At 56.2% G+C, this 21,452-nt stretch overlaps 1 protein-coding gene across 1 annotated transcript in view; it reads right to left on the bottom strand.

The window, feature by feature from the left end:
- LOC119094854 (forkhead box protein J1) overlaps positions 1-21,160 on the bottom strand; it is a 34,665-nt gene extending 13,505 nt beyond the window's left edge. Inside the window, exons 1-2 of the mRNA XM_037217775.1 lie at positions 21,095-21,160; positions 14,861-15,317 (exon numbers count right to left, since the gene is read on the bottom strand). Coding sequence (XP_037073670.1) covers positions 14,861-15,205 — 345 coding nt within the window. The 5' untranslated portion in view covers positions 15,206-15,317; positions 21,095-21,160. The remainder of the gene's footprint in view (positions 1-14,860; positions 15,318-21,094) is intronic.
- Positions 21,161-21,452: the final 292 nt, after the last annotated feature.

Below are 21,452 nucleotides of genomic sequence, written 5' to 3'. Positions count from 1 at the left end.
GCAGATCAGTCAGTGGTGAGCCCGCAAAACGTTCTACGGCACAAAACAGGGCAGACGGTCATCAATGGATCTGTGAGATGCTCTAGGGCGCAGCGACGGGGAAAGTCAGTCATTGAGGGCACCCCCTTGTCCTGTTCAAAAGCAACGCACGGCATGGACTGCGAATGGGCGACATCTGTCAGCTCTGTGTTTGAGGAATGCTACAAGCGTCAGTTTAATGCATAAGAACGAACGCTTCTTCACTATTGAATGGATGTATATGGCATAATGTATCTATCTAGAGATCTATGGCATAAACGCATCAATCGGCCGATGCCCCTCGCCGACAGTCCGTGGTTCCTCGCCGACGGCAGCTCGATCAACTGCGCCGGACTCGGCGCGGGGACGGGGCGCGCAATAGAGCCCTCGTACTTCGGAGCGGGAAATGGGGACCGCGCGCAAGCGCAAAGGCATGGCATCCCTCGACTGGCTGGTGGTAATGACGCTGCGAGAAAGTGGAGCATGAAAACCGACCTGAAAAGGAATGGCGCTGGAGGTATGAATTATTCCGTGAGCGGTGGTGATTCACAACGCGAAGAGGAAGCATCACCACCCTCCTGCACGTGACGTTGGAGGGGTGACCACTATTATAAACGCTCCCCACTGTGGCCTCCCCCCCCCCCCACCGACACACACGCCCACCACCGCCGGATGCCATCCGGGTGACGACAGGGGTGAGTGGACAGGGGGAGGGAGTTGTACAAAACGAATGGTTTGAAGCGCTAAGACCTCTACTGTATTCAGCCCATAAAACGCGTAAGCTCGCTCGCCTCGTCTACGGGCCTGCTTCCGCCACCGGCCAGCGGCGTCGCCGGTCGCCGCCCGGCGGGCGTCGAGCCGGTCTGCGGGAGGGGAGGGGAGGGGATGGGAGGGGGTCGGCGGCGTGGCTCGGACCGGCTCTCCGTCCAGCCCGGTCGATAGCAGGCCGACTGGGCATGCCAAGGTTGGCAGGGGCGGCTCCAGCGCGACACACCTGGCCGGACTGTGGCGGCACACCTGGCCGGACTGCGGCGGCGCACCTGGCGCACGCGAGCCGCCACTACCGACCGGCCGGGCAGCGCCGGCCGCACCGCCCCGGACCTCGGACCCGACCCGTGCCTCTCCCTCCAGAGCACGAGCGCTCGACTCGCCCCTGACGATCGCGTGCCGCCGCCATTTCTCCACGAGCCCATTTGGAGAGAAGAACGTCGACACCGTCGTTGATTTATTGAAAGCCACTTTGCCACCGAATCGGCTGAATTCTCGCCGGCCGTGCCAGGCTGGCTGACCGTTGTCGTCTGCAGCCGGCAGCGCCCCAGCTCCGGCGCTGGGGAGTCAGCTTCGGCGCTGGGAGCGGGAGCCAGCTCCATTCCTGGGACCGGGAGTCAGGTCCGGCGCTGGAGATAGGAGTCAGCTTTGGTGCTGGGGCAAGTCAGCCCCAGCGCTGGGGAGTCAGCTCCAGCGCTGGGGGGTCAGCTCTGGTGCTGGAGCTGGGCGTCAGCTCCAGCTCCGCTTAGGGACTGACGCCCTAAGCTCCGCTAAGGGAGTCAGCCCCAGCGCTGGAGGAGTCAGCTCCAGCGCCGGGGAGTCAGCTCCGGTGCTGGTGTTGGGAGCCAGCTCCGGTGCTATGGTTGGGAGCCAGCTCCGGTGCTGGGGCTGGGAGCCAGCTCCGGTGCTAGGGTTGGGAGCCAGCTCCGGTACTGGGGCTGGGAGCCAGCTCCGGTGCTGGGGCTGGGAGCCAGCTCCGGTGCTGGGGTTGGGAGCCAGCTCCGGTGCTGGGGCTGGGAGCCAGCTCCGGTGCTAGGGTTGGGAGCCAGCTCCAGTACTAAGGTTGGGAGCCAGCTCCGGTACTGGGGTTGGGAGCCAGCTCCGGCACTGGGGTTGGGAGCCAGCTCCGGTGCTAGGGTTGGGAGCCAACTCCGGTGCTGGGACTGGGAGCCATCTCCGGTACTGGGCGTCATCGCCGCAGACGTCACAACAGCCTGGCGACCTCCTTGTGCCACCGTGTAATCATACATCCGTGAGGCGAGATTACAGCGGCGACCTGGACTCCCTTGAAGACCGCTCAGCAAATACGGAGTTTGCCTTCCGACCCAGTCGTGTGCGACGTCACAAAAATGTTCATCCTAGGAAGGTGATTTGGGCGGCGCACCCAGGCAGCGGTTTTTGCACCTCACAAAGTCATCTAGCTGTTATTTTTGTCTTAAGTGGAGGTGTTAGTGGCTAGGTGTTACTCGATATGTGCTTCGGCGCTATTGTGGCCTTTTGTGTTCTTATTGCGGTCTTTTGGTTAGCTGTTGGCATGTTTTTTGCGTTCTTAGAGCGTTTTTCCTTTTTTGTTGCCATGCGGTCTTCAGGTGGATAGTCTGCAACATCATGGGGGCCTTGGTTGTTTCCGGCCATTGTTCTTGATGTTTTGTGTCCTTTTCATTGCCGATTAAAAGTAGCAAACCAGTGGATGCAGAGGTTCTTTTTCGAAAATACTGGGTGGCCTGGCCTGTAGCATCTGACGCATCTCATACCCAAAACTTATCTCTTGTCGAATTTCGTCCAATTTGCTGAGCATCGTCGACAAGGTTTTTTATTACAAAAATGATCGTAAGATGTTCTGTGTTATGTGTTGTGTCATGTTCTGTGTGACCACTTCTGTGATATGAAGTGGTTATAACAAGGCATCGGAAATGAAGCAGGAGATGGCATTTATAATTAAGCCTAGGAGCTTAATATACCACGCACATGAAGCTAATATTGAAGATAAAAAAAACGACGAAAACCGACGAAAGCATGAGCTGCAGAAATTTATGGTGGCCATTTTTGACCCTTCGTTTATGGTGATTACGGACATTGTTAAATCAAAAATCCTCTAAAAAAGGACAAAGGTTTTTTGTATGAACTGCCAGCTGGTGGCATACTGACGAAGAAAACAAGCGCCCGATAGCATGCCTTGTGCAGCAGTGTGACACGCAGAGTCGTGCGTTCGTGTGTTCTGGGGCCAAACGTGCAAACTATTCAGACTCGGAATGATTGGACAAATGATGGTTCAAAATTACGTACGCTGTTAAGTGCATTTGCGACGGCAGCATTGCACATACCTGAACCATACGTGCTGGTTATTGGTAAATCGCTGATGTGCTATCGCCGCTTACTGGTTATTCAACGAGGAATACGTCACTGGATCATTCCGCGACAAATCAACCAGAGGATAACGCCGCATCTGTTCAAATTAAAAAAAGACACGTCTGTAAACTCATTATACGGCCAAAATACGATTCTGAAAGCTCTGGAGCCATACGCGTACCGATAAGGAGCCAGGAGCAAATGAAAACACGCGATGACATCAGGAACCCTGCTTTTCAACTTGCTCTAGCGAATACAGTTTGCGGGGTATATTGTTGGAACAAGTGCATCAAAAAAGCTTTATAATGCCTACATCCTTTTTTCTGAAACATGGGTCAGTATGACATTCAAGTTCAGCTAGGCACATAAAGTGACCTGATTTTACCCTTGATCGTATTTCATGCAAGACATAAAACCTTCGATTTTCTTTTAACTGGTACGCAATTGAAGACCAATTTGTTTCCACTCAAATTGAAAAAAATATCTGTGAAATATGAAAAATATGAAAATGGAATATATATGAATAATCGAATGAAAAATATGAAAAATCAAATCTTAACATTGACGGTTCACGCTCGGCGAGGCGTCACGAGCCGACCAGATGGTACAGTTTGACCGCGCGCCATCAGCTTATCTCGCCGGACACTTTGACGGTGGCCTTGAACCCATTCATTCAGATTTTAAAACCAGTCACTCTGACAGCCTTTTGGAACTCTAGCACAATATCTGAACGTCGAATGCACACAAACAATGTCTGAACAATGTCGTACCTGTCGCCCCTTACGAGCCGCGTAGACCGCAACGCCGTGCACTCTGAATCATCACTGCGCACCGATTACCGTCATATAAAGAAGAGATGGAGCTCAACGTAGCAAAAAACTAATAGCTAGTCTGAATTTATATTATTTCATTTTATAATAATACATATAATATATATATATATATAATAATATTATATACATAATAATATAATATATATAATAATATAATATATAATAATATAATATATATAATAATATAATATAATAATATGCTATAAATAATGTTATATGTATATAATAATATAATATATATAATAATATAATATATCTAATAATATAATATATATATAATAATATAATATAACAATATGGCCTGGAACCGGAATAAAGCCGCTTCGTGTGCTGCCCCGCACGTCTGGAGCCGCACACATGTTATTGGATACGGCATTTAATTCGGCGCCGGCTTCGAGTAAACCAGGCCGGGCCCAAGAGGTCAGTAAGAGTAGATCCTCATTGCCGGGGGGTTGGAGAGATGAATATCTGCAACTATATTGCTTTCAGGAAATGCCTCCAGGGAGTGCTCAGCGAGAAATCGGTTAAGATCAGTCAAGGAAGTACATACAAAACTGCTTGCATGTTGTAGCGGTATTATGATGAGTCAGAACCAAACCATTTGCCATCGTCCCGAACAGGAGTTGTTAGCTTGACAAGATGTTTCAAATAGGCAGAATTGCCGTGCCAAACTCGAGACATCCGCAAAGCCACTTGGCCTGGAGCACTAAGAAACAAGCAGGCGTCTGTGCAAAATCACCGACAATTTCCAGAGACCACTCCTCTCCAAAGTATGGCAGAAATTGGAGTAAATTCCATACGGCTTGCTAAAAAGCATAATCATCTGCGGTTTCAAATATTGGTGCAGTCCCCTTCGAGAAGATGTGTCGGAGCCATCAAATCTATGGACACAAGCTTCGGGTCAACGCGGCAAAATTACCGGATTTAACGACGGAAGTGCGCGCCCGGACCGCGAAATCATGATCTCGCGAGGGCCAACGCGGCAAAATTACCGGGTTCAACGACGGAAGGGCGAGCCCGGACCGCGAGATCATGATCTCGCGATCGAGATCGAGATCACGATCTCGCAATTGAAGATTGATTCATGATTCACAATTGTCACGATCATGATTCAAAGATACTCCTTGGATCAGTGACGCACAATGATTTCCATGGCTGGAGAAATTTCTGTCAGTTCTTGCGAGATTTGCTTGACTTTTTTGCCCATGCAAGCGCCTCACAGAAGGGATGAGCGTGTAGCGGCTTTACAGTATGTATGCACTCGTGGCATGATTCATAACGGCTAATGACCTCGTCAGCGAAATTATCGATATCATAAAAGTTGCTATTCATGCTGAGAAGTTACCCAGACCACAAAGCAAATTCATTGTTTTGCCTTCTGCTGTCCGACCTGGTATAAAACAGATGTTACTTCCTAAATATGTGTCACCCTGCCGAGGATGTGGGCCCTGTAATATTCCTGCAATTCCTTGCGACCTTCCAGGGGAAAAGGCCCATGCATTCAAGTGGGCAGAAGGGGCAATGCTACACGCCTGACCGGATATGGAAATGTGCAATGCCCAGAACAGGATCAAGTCCTGGCACCGCGTGATATGCTTCGCAGCTGCACCACCGACCACATTGTTGGTTAGTGAACCAATAAATCATGGACGCAGTATGGGCGCTGTATGGAGCACAACACGGATAGGCAGAACTTGCGTCTTTTAATCATGGCTTAGTAGTAATTCATGCGCGCTCACATTATCTTTCCATGAATAATCCTGCTATTTGCGTTATAATCTATGTAGTTTAGCGTAACCGCTCCATTTTCATAGGGGGTGCCTTGTTACCTTTCAGTGGCTTTGTTATGGAATAACCCAGTTCTGCTATCCTTGAGAAAAGAATTATGGTGGACAGTTGCATCACTTTGACGAGGAAGGATTCGCTGGAATGAATTCTCAAAAAGCAAAAAAAAAAAGTGGACATGCGCAGAAAGCGATATAGGATGAATTTTATTCCGCGGCCAGATTATTTAACCATCCGGTTCCAGTTCTAAAAGTGCATACGTTCGTAATACATTCCAGGTTTCAGGACGGAGTGGTCTGTTTCAGTTCCGTTCCAACTCCCGATGGTGCTGAGCCAGGGCTCAGCCCAGTCCGAGGGTGTCCCATCAGTTCACTGCATCCGAGGGTTCCCCATCAGTTCACTGCAATATAGCCTTTTAAGAGGGGGGGGGGGGGCTTCTGCTTCCCGCTTTTAGAACGCGCAAACTTCCTCATCGCCTTTCGTTAGCAGCACAAGTAAGGGCAGCTTGACAGGCTTTCCAGGAAGAACCATTTGGTATAATAGTACATGGATGTAGCCCAGCCGCTGTGATTATTCTGAGGGAGGCAGGGAATAAGCAAAAGCCGCTAATAGCGGGTTTCATCCTTCGATCTGGTAAGTTGATTTTTGACTTAACATAAAGCGAAGAGCTCAGAGCTAAAGAGCTAAAAGTATAGGGCTAAGAGCCAGGTATGTGGTTATGAGCCCGGCATATGGCTAAGTGTTCTGTGTGCGACTAAGAGCGCGATAAATGGCAAATAGACTACGTCAAAAACATCTGGGCTAAACTGGAATTGTTAAGATAATTCGGTGAGCCAGGGTCTCCATAGCAACGAGCGCTGGTCTTCTAAGCAAGTTTGTTGCGAAGATCCTGACAAAGAGCGTTGCCTAGAGCTCAATGATTCTGGTGGCAGTCTTCTCTAGAAAACTCTCGATAAATATCGCTTAAAAGGTCAGTGTAGATTATTTACTGGCCCAGATGAAACGCGATGTTTACCATCTCAATGCAACCGGGAAGTGCCCATATGCTATAAGATTTAACATGATATTGGGTTTTGCGCTTAATTATGAGCAAGAGTAGAACCCAACGGTGGCTTGTAATCAGACCATTTATAAAACTCGGTGATTTTGATTTCTCCGCGCGAAGCTGCGCTGGCATGATAGTTCACAGGGGCCCTGGGCTGAGGCCGCAGGATTTTAGTTGGATTCGGTGCAGTGCAGGACCGGGAAAAGGAACACTGATCTGCTCCCATGTTCCTCTTTTTTCCGAGAAGTTTTTGCATCTAGCGTGTTTCATCTTTAAGTTTGTAGGAGGTGGGGAGGTCAGGTTACCCTACTACACCAAGAGGGCAGGTTACCGCACACCAGAGCAGCCAAACATACGGTGCAGCATTCCGAAATTGATGCTGGAATGGCTGTTTCATGACTAAGAATTATGATTTTTATTATCTTCAAGCCACGAGAAATCGCAAGTCACCACTGACATATCGTCTCCTTGTATGCGTGAACATCCAAAAGTACGTGCATAGTAAGTACGTAAAAGTACGTCCAAAAGTACGTGCACACCAGATACATCGTTTGACAGCGCCCGTTTCTCGCGTGCTTATCAGCAACGAGTCGAGGTCCTCACCTGACTAATAATGCATGGCTTGGGCAACAGCCCTATCAACCAGTCGCGTGCTCCCGTCTGTGAGCTGCTGCCGGCGCCGCTCGTGAAGGCTGGTGACGTGGCACTCCCGCCCCGCACGCGCACGTCACCTGAAGAGACGGCGATGCAGGAGAGCCCCGGACAGCCGCTGGTCCCAGGGACCCGCCGTACCCGGCGGAGAACCGCAGCGGAGAACCACAGGAGAAACGCAGGAGAATAGCAACGGAGAATCGCAGGAGAACCGCGGGAGACCAACACGAGAACCACAGTGGAGCATTGCAGGAGAACCGCAAGAGAACCGCAGGAGAATCGCAGGAAAACCGCACGAGAACCGCAGGGAAACCGCAGAGGAATACCGCAGGAGAACCGTAACGGGGAACCACGGGAGAAACGCAAGGGAATCGCAGCGGAGAATTGCAGAAGAACCGCAGGAGAACCGTGGGAGAACGGCAGCGAAGAACCGCAGGAGATCAAAAGGAGAGCCGCAAGAGAACCGCAGCAGCGGGCTAGCTCACCCGACAGCAAATTGCGCGCAATGCATGTACATACATAACGATGTTGTGTTTGTATCTGATGCATGGTCCCTGTCATTTTATCTAAATCTCCGTGACTTGTATCTTACTCGGCTTCGTCGAACAAAAGGAGGAAGTTTTCAAGCGTCACGAAAATGCGCCACTCAAACATAGCCTTTGCCCGGACGGCATACCAGTCATCGTTCTCATCCGATGTCATGCCATGTCCGCAGCGTGCGGAAAAGCCCGAGCTGCGCAGGAGCACTTCGGCAGCGTCATGGTCCCCACGCCCCACTGCTGGGGCCTGAGCACACCACCTGCTCACCAACGTGTCACCATCGGCTGGTACGGCTGGACCCTGTGCAGCCTCTCCTTCTGAACAGATCGGGGAGCTGTCGGTGCTGATAGATACGACCAACGCTTTGCAGTCGCACCCACGCATTTTACAAACCTGTCTCGAACAGGCCAATCAATTTCACTCGGAGTTTAGGTCAAAAGGTCGGCCCTCGCGTGATCGGCGCCCCGTCGATTCCGGCGAATTCCTCGACGCCAATTTGCGGACGGCTCGTCCGTGACCTGCTCGCTTCGATGTTCCCAGCTGGCCTTTCGAATACCGGCCTCCTTCGGGAGCTGTTCCACCTGTCGTCAGTTGGAAGACCGGAACGCTGATGTCGTCCCATGCCGAGCATGGCTAATGGGCAGCCGACTCGGCACGGTTCGCCGAGCCGCCCGGCTCGAGAACTACGCGGTGGTGACAGTAGCCGGGCGTGACAGCTGCCCCACGTGACCGCTGACGGTTCGCTGACTGCCGCCGACCGCGCGGGCGCCGGTCAGGCGCCGCCGACCTCGGCACCGGAGGCGCCGCTACGCCGGCCGGAACGGGCGGGGGAAGGGGGCGGGGTGACCGGGTGTGCCGGCGGCGCACAACTGGGTCACGGAGCAGCCATAAACGGCGCCAAGTCGGGTGGACGCCGGACGACCAATTACACGGGCCAACCGACGTCTGATCGACCGTTGGCGGGCTGGCCGGCCGGGCGGCGGTGCGGCCCACCCCGCAGGCGCCGGACGTGGTCACAGACAGCGGTGGAGGGTATGGCGTCAACTTTAGGCACGGACGGCGGTGGAGGGTATGGCGCCGGCCGTGGAAACGGACGGCGGTAGAGGGTATGGCGCCAACTTTGGACACGGACGGCGGTGGAGGGTATGGCGCCGGCCGTGGACACAGACGGCGGTGGAGGGTATGGCGCCGGCCGTGGACACAGACGCCGGTGGAGGGTATGGCGCCGACTTTGGACGCGCAGCCGGCGGAGGAAGGTACGGCGCCAACTTTGGACACACAGACGGCGGTGGAGGGAATGACGCCAACTTTCGGCACTCCGGCCAGCAGACAGAGGGGCCCTCTGGCGGGCAGACGCAGGCGCTCTCGCGGCAGTGCGGCGACTACTGGCATTGATTCGCCAGTCATTAGGCACAGTAATGCTTCATGCCATTGTCCGGCACAATGGGAGCTGAGCGCAGGCATTCGAGGAGATTGCCCGCCGGATAATGGTCGATCAAAACCAATCGCTGATAATCCGGTCAATCGTTGTTAAATGCCGCCGCATCAAAAGCCGCGCGTCGCATCGTTGTGCATCACGCATCACGCGGCCGCAGTCCGCCACGCCGGTGGAGGTTGACCTCGGCACCACGACCTGACTCCTGGACACTGTACACTGCACCTCCCGGCGCCACGAGCTGACCCCTGGACACTCTACACTGCACCTCTCAGGCACCACGAGTTGACCCCTGGACACCCTACACTGCACTTCTCGGCACCACGGGCTGACCCCTGAACACTCTGCACTGCACCTCTCGGCGCCACGAGCTGACCCCTGGACACTCTACACTGCACCTCTCGGCACCACGAGCTGACCCCTGGACACTATACACTGCACCTCTCGGCACCACGAGCTGACCCCTGGACACTATACACTGCACCTCTCGGCACCACGAGCTGACCCCTGGACACTATACACTGCACCTCTCGGCACCACGAGCTGACCCCTGGACACTATACACTGCACCTCTCGGCACTACGAGCTGGCCCCTGGACACTATACACTGCACCTCTCGGCACCACGAGCTGGCCCCTGGACACTATACACTGCACCCCATGCCGCGCATCCCACACCAGCTTCACAGCCGCCTCGGGGACACGAGCTGGCCCATGGACACTCCACACTGCGCCCTAGGCCGCGTACCTGACACCAGCTCCATCAGCTGCCTCGGGGACACAAGCTGACCCCTGGACACTATACACTGCACCCAAGACCGCGCATCCGACACCAGCCTCACAGCCGCCTCGGCACCGCGAGCTGACCCCTGGACACTGTATACTGCGCCCCAGGCCGCGCATCCGGCATCAACTCCATCAGCCGCCTCGGCGCCACAGGCTGGCCCCTGGACACCATGCACTGCACCCCATGCCGCGCGCCTGATATCAGCTCCATCAGTCGCGGCGCTCGTGACGCCCACGCGGCGCGCGCCGCACAACTCACCTGAACACGCCACCCACGCGCGCCCAACGCCCGCCACCTGTGGCGACACGTCGAGCGGCGCCGAGCGCGCAAGGCGTGAACAACCATCAGAGGCTGGTAGCTAGACGAACCCACCATGACAAAAAGGCGCCCCATATTGGCATCATCGCATCACTGGGTTACATAACTTCATGAGCTTCTCTCCGTGCCGAACTGGGCGGGCAGGATAGTGGCACGCGGGCCAATGACGGCAAACTCGGTGCCAGCGGGTCGATGCGTGGCAGACCCCCGACGAGGTGGAGAGCTGCCAGCGCTCAGCTCACAGCCCAGGCAGGTGACTGAACCTATCACAGAATGACATTGGTTCAAGTGCTCGAGATTTGCTGGGAGTGGGGTGGCTGGTGCGTTTTGTCTACATAGCGAGTGCTTCCTGATCCTTGAAGATGGCGTTCATTCAGTACTTCTGGTATAATGAAGGTCGACTCTTGTCAAAATAAGATCTTCCAATTGACAATGTCACTAGTACAAGCCTCTTCGGCATCCTCATGCAAACACCTGGCTGTCCTTGGTACGTCGATGGAATAAAGTCGTACTTTGAATCGTGAGAACAAAAGGTATACGCAGGTAAAAATATAACAATATCGTTATCCTAACGTTCAACTCCAGCTAAGTGGTGATAGGTACGATGGATAGGTAGGATGCCATCTTTTAGATAGCCATAAGATGGCATTCGTCTTGTCCGCTTGCCTTCTCACAGTTATCGCACCGTAATTTGCATATGGCAGGCCCTGTTTTTGACGCTATAAATCCCGACGCTGCGCCGTCTTAACGCGAGCCCGGCTCCTCCAGCCTGTGGGTCGCGGATAGTACCGCACATGTCCGCGGCCTCACACTGGCCAACGCTCGTTTACCTAATACCGGGTGGCGGTGTTTGCTGGAAACACATCAGCGGGCATTCCCACAGAGCGCAATGTTCCGCTTTGGCTACCGTCTCATCTGTCGCAGAAATTGTGCCTCAGATGCTGTTCTAGATTCCACATCATTATCAGAAGTGGGAATGACTTGCGGTTTTGACATCGGAAGCACGGCGTTAGCGAAGACGTAAGAACACCACAGACAGAGAGGCCAAAAACACTTTTGAAATTCCTTCTTTGCACGCATGATCACAGCGTGAATACAGCTTATCTCAAACTTTCACGCGGGCTTGGATCCTGAGCTACCTGCCCACTCCCCCCATGCCAGTCCCTATCACCTCGGCAGCCATCGCTGTCCACTTTCCGCCGCTCTCTACTGAACGTCGGACGAATGCCGCGTTCGACGCATGCCGCTGTATGAAAAGTGATTGATCAAAAGCGCCATTGAGAACAACGTTAATGGCGCATCCGGGCATTGGCTGCGCTCGTGGCTGTGGTCCATTGAAACAGAACAGTGCGCGTATTTTGGTGCGTAGCATATTTACGACGTGGGCCCCGGTCGATGGACGGTTAATTAGTTTTCGCCGCCGGCCGGAGGCGCGCAGCGCACCTCCGCACGTTCTTGGCCGGCGCTCTGCACTGGCCACCGGCGGCAGGGCAGTGCTGCACTGGCCATCGGCGACAGGGCAGTGCTGCACTGGCCACCGGCGGCAGGGCAGTGCTGCACTGGCCACCGGCGGCAGGGCAGCGCTGCACTGGCCACCGGCGGCAGGGCAGTGATGTACTGGCCACCGGCGGCAGGGCAATACTACACTGGCCACCGGCGGCAGGGCAGCGCTGCACTGGCCACCGGCGACAGGGCAGTGCTGCACTGGCCACCGGCGGCAGGGATGTACTGGCCACCGGCGGCAGGGCAGTGATGTACTGGCCACCGGCGACAGGGCAATACTACACTGGCCACCGGCGACAGGGCAGTGCTGCACTGGCCACCGGCGACAGGGCAGTGCTGCACTGGCCACCGGCGACAGGGCAGCGCTGCACTGGCCACCGGCGGCAAGGCAGTGCTGTACTGGCCACCGGCGGCAGGGCAGCGCTGCACTGGCCACCGGCGGCAGGGCAGTGCCGTACTGGCCATCGGCGACAGGGCAGTGCTGCACTGGCCATCGGCGACAGGGCAGTGCTGCACTGGCCATCGGCGACAGGGCAGTGCTGCACTGGCCACCGGCGGCAGGGCACTGCTGCACTGGCCACCGGCGGCAGGGCAGTGCTGCACTGGCCATCGGCGACAGGGCAGTGCTGCACTGGCCACCGGCGGACAGGGCAGTGCTGCACTGGCCACCGGCGGCAGGGCAGTGATGTACTGGCCATCGGCGGCAAGGCAGTGCTATGTAGTATATATGATGTATCCGCACATATGTATGTAATATGCGTCAATATTATACTTTCAGAACGACCCAAGAGCGTTGTGCCGTGAAGATGAGCGAAATAAGAGTAAACTGCATGGAAGTAAAAACACTGCTGCGTGAAAACTGAATAGGTACCGGCTTAGCTAAGCTCGATTTAAAAACGAACGTGCTCCGCAAGCGCCAAAGAAAGTGGCGTGTTGACGTAACCACATTCAAGTGCATGTAAAGTGCGCACATGACGGCCGGAATTTTAGAACGGTCAGACACATTTCCTTTGACGGATGCGATCCAAAATGACCTATTACCACTGCGTCAAACGCTCAATTGGTCACGCACCCTTCCACCCAGGTGCGCACGCCACCCCCATGGGCACGTGGGCGCGCTCGTGCACTTAAGGTTATTGGGCGGGTGTGCTGTGAGGCGGTGGGTCGGCCCGGCTCCCCGGGGGTCGATGGTGCAAACAAGCGCAGCTTGAACCGCTGCATGCCGCGGGTCGGGCGGCGCTGGCCGGCGCCTACTGATGGGCGGGGGCCGAACGTGTCCACCGTCGAGAGGGGGAGGGGAGGGGAGGGGTAGGGGCGAGCGACGGCCAGCAGCCGCTGACCGTCTCTGGATCACCAGCCGCCACCCGGCGAGCCTTGCCGCTGTGAGCGCTTTACGCCAAAAACGCGACGTTCAAACACCAGTGGGCTCCTGACAGCGAAGCCGGGAATGTTGGACGTCTCTTATTTTGCACTTCGATGTCGATTGCGGAAATCTCTATTTCTGTGCTGAAAGTTGCAGATTAGTGTAATATTTATAAAGATATTATTTATCTGATGGCAAAACGTTCGTAAAAATAGTCTTCGTCTGATGACAAACCGGTAACTTCAGAATTGTCAGGTGATTCCAGAAACGGGGGTGCTTTCGAGCGTAACTTGGAACTGGGGACGCGAAATGCTGCCAGTGTTCTGCAGCATTGCACCGGAGTGCGCGAGCAAAGGTCATTAATACTGCAACTGCTGCATGAATCTTACAAAATCACACGGCTCGTGCGTGACTCGTTGCAACACGCCAGCTCACGTTCAGCCGTGCATAGCGGCGCTCCCTTTGTTTTAGTGCCTCGTGTCATAATTCTGATGTCATGTTTGGCAACCCGACGATCAAGTATAGACCGGTAATCAATTAGAGAGTAATTGGCACGGTAAAAATGATCGTTAACCCACTACCTTGTAAATCTTACGCGCATTTTAGGCAAACATGTTCTGACTTTGTGTGCTGCTAACGAAATGTGGCCGAAACCTCATTAACTGTTCGACCAAGGCTCAAATCGGGTTTGGCCAAACAGCGATAATAATAGAGTCGAAGCCAGCCGACCTAGCTGCGTCGACCCTGGAGCTTGGGCATCCACGCTGCCGTTATCGGAACCATTATCTGACTCTGACTGACTGAACCAATATCAGAACCATTACCTGACCCATTCACCACCACGGGACATAAGCGGAAGTAACATCCAATATATCACTACCTGAGCAGGACCGCGCCATGCTTACTGGAAATCGCCTCAGGGCATGCGCCTTCTCCCACGAGGGTGCGGAGTACCCCAGGTAAAAGCCATGTCCGATCGCTTTCCTCCGGATGGTGCATCTTGATGGAGCATTACTGAGTAACCGCATATGTATGGCTCGCGCGATACACGGAGTGTTTAGCGCGCTCATTAATCCCGCACAAGCTCATTTATCTGTCAGCCCTAGTTAGACGGACGAGGCCGCAGATGGCTTTCCGACGCCTCGTCACTACAGCCACCGTACCTAACAGCCCCAGACCAACCATTACGCTGGCCGCATCAGGAGACACCGCGTGTAATTATACTGCTTTCGTGTACCGTGGCTTTTCGTGTTTCGTGTACCGTGGCGTGTCCTGCACGGGCACTGTTTTCGACGAGGCCAGCGATATCCACCAGTTCCAAGGGCTTTATTACATGAGGTCAGTTTGCGTAAAGCGTCCAGTGGATGGACCATCTCCTTCCTCCCCCTCCCCCCTCACCCCACTGATGGTCACCGGACGGACCCAAATGTGCCAGCGCCAGCGGACCTTCCGGTGCCCGAGCCTACCTGCCAGCTGGGATCTGCCGACTTGTAGTATATGAAGTTCTCCTTGATCCACTTGTAGATGCTTGCCAGCGTCATCTTCTTCTTGTTGTCCTCCATGGCCATGATGATGAGGGTGGCGTAGGAGAAGGGCGGCTTGACGCAGCACTGTTTGTAGTCGATGTTGGGCAGCACCAGCTCGGCCTTCTTGCGCCGTCGCTCCCGGCTCGCTTCGGCCGGCGGCGAGGCCGGCGGCGTCGGCGGCGTCGAGAAGGGCGCCAGGTTCAGGTGCTGCAGCCAGTTGAGGCTGGTCAGGTCGCCGCCGTCGTCGCCGCAGGGCGGCACCGAGGGCAGCGGGGAGAGCGACATGGCGAACGGAGCGCTGACGGCGGCACCGGAGCAGCCCCGCTCACATGGCGCGCGCTCCGCCGGCCTGCTCTCCAGCTCCGTCGGCTCCGCTGGCAGCTCCGTCAGCTCCCTCCTGCGGCACACGGCACGTCTGTCAGCGGCGCCGCCTGCAGCTCCGCTCCCGACCGGCGCCCGCTACGGCAGGCGGCGCCGGTCAGCGCCGGCGCCAGCGCAGCGAGCCGTGTCGGCTCGGCAGCGGGGCGGCTGGTCCGCCCGGCGTCCGAGCGGCGCCGACACCGCCGTCGCGCCCGTATCCCCACCGGAAGCAGCGGCCGCCGGCCACTGAACCGTGCTGCTCACCTGTCCCCCGCCCTCCCGGCGCCCCCAGGCGCGGCACGCGCGCGCCCGCCACAGGGGTGGGAGCTGCACCTGCCGTCGGCGCCTGAGGCAGGGCCCCGCCCGGCAGATTAGAGCGCGGCCGGGGGTACGACGGACGGGGGCACGGGGTACGGCGGACAGGGGCACGGGGTACGGCGGACAGGGGCGCAGGGAACGGCGGACGGAGGTGCGGGTGCGGCCGCCGGCGCGAGGTGCGGCGGACAAGCGGCGTGGGGTGCGGCGGACAGCGGCGCGGCGTACAGCGGACAGGGGCGCGGGGTGCGGCGGACAGGCACGTGGTACGGGCCAGCACCAGGCGCGATACGGGGCGAACGACGTAGGCATCGGCGACTGAGATTCAGACGATAAGGACCTGGATCACCGTTTCCAGCGGATAAGGGGGGGGGGGGGGGGGCACGAGGGCTTGGCAGTGTAAATTTACCAATTTGTCACGGATATGCTTCACTGTAGTAACTGAAGTTTGTATTAAAGTAAATAAAACTTGCGACAAAATATGAAACAGTTCCATAGCCACAGCAAACAAAAAAAGACGGATACCACAACGTTTGTCGTATTTTCTCCAGCTCACGACATCGTAATGCTACAGTCCCGAAGTATTTGTCGCTGTAATGCTGGTGCCGCTGATGTCTATGGCCTCAGAAAGGGCCCATGTTAAAGCCAAAACTTAGCGAAATTATTGCCGCAAAAATAGCAAGCGGCTGGGCAAAGCAAACATAGCAGATGGATTGGTGAAAACCGCAGCTGTCCATGTGTGTAGAAACGTAGTTCATTTCAGCTATCGCATTGTTCATATTTCAGCTAGGTATATACGCAGCTTAGCGATAAAGAAAGTTTTATCCAATTCTAGAAAAAAATCATGCCAGAATTTTGGGGTTGGCCCATTCCTTCCAAAAAACTCTCGCGAACATAGACATCTGGTAACATTTGATATCTAGTGTTCCTGGATATCCATCCTACACACGGCTTTGTATATATATGTTTGTGATCGTCGGGAATTTTGTTTTCCAACATTATGGCCGAAAGGGCTCACGTTCGTAAAACTACAAGGCGTTTCGTGTTGATGAAGCACTGACCTAATATTGCCGGTCGTACTGGACAGCCCCTGATGATGTTTGGGCGTTTTACGGGCGCGTCGGTTCCTGAGGCAATTTCGCCTCGTATTGAGCAACCTGGCGACCTTCCAAATGCATTGACGATATATGTTATGACCTACGTATGTGCATACCCAGGAAATATTTTCGCTGGATCCGATCACTTTGAATGATTGCACTTGCAGCTTTCTTTTCACGTCGCAACTCTAAAGCCAGATTAGCGTCTTTCATCAATATCAGGGAACACTGGCTGCACAAATCAGACAAAAAGAGGGCATCATGTATGCACGCGCAGCGCCGTGGTCGGGGGTCAGGATAAGAAGTCCTTCCAACATGTTCCGACGATACTGACTCTCCATTACCATTGCCATCGCCGACCAATTTGCGTTAAACAGGGCTCAGAAGTCCGCATTCTGGGACGAAATCCTCCCAGACGGAAGTGCACACAATGACTAATGACGACTAATGTCGCCATTAGTTCGCGGCCAGGATAACGAGTTCTGCGAAAAAGCAGCCGAGTGGATGACCAGGTCGCATGTAAAGTTCCGATCGACCTGACCTGACCTGACCTGACCTGACCTGACCTGACCGAACCTGAGCCGATCCGTAGCCGGACTTGAGCCGGTCCTTCAGACCCGCCTGACCCGGCTGGCGGCGCACGCGAGCTGACGGCAGCACCTGCCCGCCTGCCCGCAGCCGTCGCCGCGTGCAGCGCGCCAAGTCACACTGTACATTGACCCGCGGGTGCGGCGCGAGCGCGGCGCGAGCGCGAGTATGACGCTACACGCGACTCATCATCGTCGCGCGCTCCAACAGGTCGGGGAGAGAGGCGAAAAATCACAGGAAGGGGTCATGTCAGGCGACACATGTTCTAGCCAGGGACAACTTTTCAGAGCCCTCCGCGCATTTATCAGTGGCGCAGGACGGTGCTCAGGTCAAGGAACTAGCGTAAGCGGATTTCCCTGCGCGAGATGTCTTAATACGTGAAGCTGTACGACTGCCTTACAGTGAACACCGGACCAGATCCTGCTCATTATCGCGGATCAGGAACACCTACATTGGAGCGCTCGCGAAATAGGACAAAACGTGCCATCCAGAACGTCTGGAGGATTTACAAAATTGGTTATTTCATAACCAAGCTGGCAGATATGGGATGACTCCAATTTAGGAGCAGAGCGTTTTGATTCAATGACAGAATGCAATCAGTGGGCATATTCAGATATCTACGATCTGCAACCCATCGCATGCAATTTTCAGGCAATCGATACACCATTCAATCGACCTAATTCCGCGCCGGACAGTGTAGTCTACATCGATATCGATTTGTTATCTTATACTGCCTCTTCTAAATTCAAAGAAGTGAAAACTCCCACGTTGTCCGCAGTAACCAAGTTCTTCTTCTTTTTTTTTGGTCACGCCTGATCCAGTTCCACAAAAGGATGCTACCAGCGTGCGCACTTCCAAATGATGCTCGTGAGCATGCTTATTGTAAACGATTCGAGTTTTCCTTTATAGCACGAGAGGCGTCGTTTCTGCGGCCGTCAGGGTAGCCGTCCCCCGCTCTGACTGTTGCAGGGGGCGGCGAGACACCTGCCCGGCGGCCAGACAGCACGACATGCGTCACTTCTGCGGCAGTCAGGGTAGCCGTCCCTGCTCTGACTGTTGCAGGGGGTGGCGAGACGCCCGCCCGGCGGCCAGACAGCACGAGAAGCGTCGCTTCTGCGGTCTTAAGGGTAGCCATACCCCCGCTCTGATTGTGGCAGGGGGTGGCGAGACACCCGCCCAGCGGCCAGGCCCCAATGCACGGCGTGTAGCACGGTCAAGGGCGACGCAGACGGCTTAGTCCTACAGTGCGGCTCAGTCGTGAATGGCTTGCGGGTCCGACTAGGAAGCAAAGCCGACCCACTTCCGTCAGCGTTCTAGCCTCGGAGCCCCGCTGTATCGAACTGGGCCGGCTTAAGCGAAGTGTGCTGAATGAATACCGGAAGCGTGCAGTCAGTTGAAATGCACGCCGACCGGATTTCATGAGGCGCCAAACGGCGGTGGCGCGGAGATGTCGTGGGGAGCTCTCGGAAGGAGTTCAAATGTGCCAAACCGCCGACGGTCCTCTCAGCAGTTTGGCAGGATTTCTTTTTTTCCAGATCGATCGCAGATCGCAATCGATCACACTTACAGATTATCATTGTTGAGACGGGTATTCAGCGCACGCGTTTCTCACGTGCTTCGAATTTAAATACAAATATCAAATCAAGATAGATCACATTTGACCGTTTCGCAGCCAGAACGCATGGGTGCGGGTTCTAATCCGCGCCTGCGCCGGTTTTGGGCTGACAGCCGCCTGGGGCTACCCTCACATGCCATCGAATCCCGCACAGATCGAGCTTTTACATTGTGCCAACACGAAGGACAAGAAGCCGAGTCAGATTGATCGGCGCACATTTGTGACTTAGTACTGCGCGTCACGCAACGACCTGCGGCGCCATTCGTGACGTCATTCATCGGGCGCGTGACGTCATGTAAGACGTCGTTAGCAGGCTGACACCTGTGCGTCAGTGCGCTGGCACTTATCCGTACGACGTCGCGATGTGTCAGCCGTGGGTGACGTCACCTGGGCGGTGACGCCATTCCCGGCTGACACATAGGAACATGAAGTGACGTCACCTGGACGGTGACGTCACGTCTGATGTAGGACGGGCCCGCACGGATCGGTGGTCGGTGCGGCACGTCAGGTCCAGCATGACACCTGTGTGATGCTGACATAGATCATCCCGAAGCGACTGGCACTGCTCGTAACGCATCCGGCGATTCCCGAATCTCCCCCACGTATCAATGGCGCTGCAAACAAATCTGTGCCAGGACGCCTGTACAAACCGAGTTGTCCTTTTCTCAAAGCGGTCTAGTCTGCGGCCTCAGAACGTCACGCGAAAGAATGTTGCGATGGAAATGCCTCTCGAACCGAAACGTTGAAAACCAAGCCTCAGGGGAAAGCCGGCGTTTAGTGTCACGTGCGCGGTGCATGCCACCTCGTCAGGCGTGTTGCGTGTATGCCGCCTGGGTATGCCGTGTATGCTGCCTGGGTATGGATCCCGGCTGTGCCACCCCGAATGGAGCACACGGGATGCCGCGGCTCCCACGTCGCGGGAGCCGCGCGACATGCGTGCCACCAGGAGCATGCTCCGGCGTCCGGAGCTCCGGGCCGAGTGATCCAGTGTGACGTGGCTGCTGCGTTTTCCCGAGCGCTGTGCCGGATGCGCTGTTCCGTCCACGTGGCGTGTCAAATGTGACGCGCAGAACGGCAGTGTGTCGCCTGCCCGCTGCCGGTCGGGACTGACGGCCGTGGTATACGGGCGGCGCGGAATGCGAGCCAAAGCGAGCTAGTCTCGGGCACGGGTACGTCGCTCCAAGACAGCTCACCGCGGACGAGATGCAGGCCTAGAGAGCATACCGGCAAATTACGAGCCAAACGTTAGAGGCTTATCGCAATCGCGTTTTCATGGAGCACACTCGTGAGTGTGGATAGCGTATTGTGTCGTCTTCAAACAACGCCACTGCTCGCTGCTCGCTGCCGGCTTCCCCGTGCGCGAGGCGGTGCGCGTCACGTAATTAAGGTCATGGCCCGACGGCTGACCGGCTGCTGTCGAGCCCCCCCCCCCCCCCCCCCAGCTGCCCGCCGCTCTGTCGGCCGCCGGGCAGATGCCCGTCCACCTGCCCCCCCCCCCCCCCTCTCCACCGGCCGGCCGGACGCGACAAACGAGCTCGGCGTCCACCTGCGCTGGCAGCCAGGAAGTTAATCCTGACCAGGTCAGCACCGCGTCCCCTCCGTGCGCCCACTGGTCTCACAACGGCTAGAGCCGAAGGCTAGCTCTGGCAGGGCTCACCTGAGGACACTAGGTCCTCCTCATCCCGTCAGCCGCGCGCCAGGGGGTACCTCTGACCATCTGCGGTCGCTCTGCCTACCCCAGCTGTGCTGATTCGGGACATGACCTGACTGCAAAGAGCGACGTCTCCCCTCCCCCTCCCACTCCCATCAGCAATCGTCAGGTCAACTGCACAATACGCGAAGTGCCGCGGCAGCTAAGAGGTGTTACAAGTGCCGGCCGCCGCAGTGGCTGAGCTGTCATGTCACACTACGTGTCAGCACTGGACGACAAGGTTGTCAACTGTCACGCCGCGACACGTGACGTCACCATGTCGCGAACACCAACGCTCGTGTACCGCGGCTGAGTCGCTGTCAACCTCCTGGCGATCGGCGCTCACGGCTGGACGCGCTGGAACGGGCTGAAACACGCAGGGCGCGCTCACGGGCTCGCCACGACCACACGGACCGCAGGCGCGCGGCGCGACGCGGGGCAGCCGGCCAGGACCCGACCGGCGGGAGCGGGAGCCGAGCGGGCGCGGCGCCCGGCTCCGGAGTACCCACCTGGTGCGTGGCGGGCCGGTGACGGCGCGTGCAGCCGCGCCTGGGACGGTGTCCGCCCCGCTAGTAGCCGGCTCCGACTGGCCCGTCGCCGCCGCCGCCGCCGGCGACAATCAATACCTGGCGCGCTCCTGCCGGGCGCGCGCACCGCCCCGCCCCCACCTGTGGGCCGACGCCGCTGCACCGGGGCCGCCCCGGACACGCCGTGCCGGAGGTGAGGCGCCTGGCCGGCGTGTGGGTACACGCAGTCAGAGACGGCGCGCCTAATCACACGGGGCTAGCGACTGTGAATCAGGCTGGTTTGAATCCGCTAGAAACGTGTGACCAGGTGATTCTGAACCGATGGTGTCAGCGTGTCACG

This window comes from Pollicipes pollicipes, unplaced genomic scaffold (genome assembly GCF_011947565.3).
Source record: "Pollicipes pollicipes isolate AB1234 unplaced genomic scaffold, Ppol_2.1 Scaffold_4219;HRSCAF=4965_pilon_pilon_pilon, whole genome shotgun sequence".
Lineage (NCBI taxonomy): Eukaryota > Metazoa > Arthropoda > Thecostraca > Pollicipedomorpha > Pollicipedidae > Pollicipes > Pollicipes pollicipes.
Note: the sequence above shows the minus strand (reverse complement) of the source record. Positions and strands in the feature narration are given on the sequence as shown.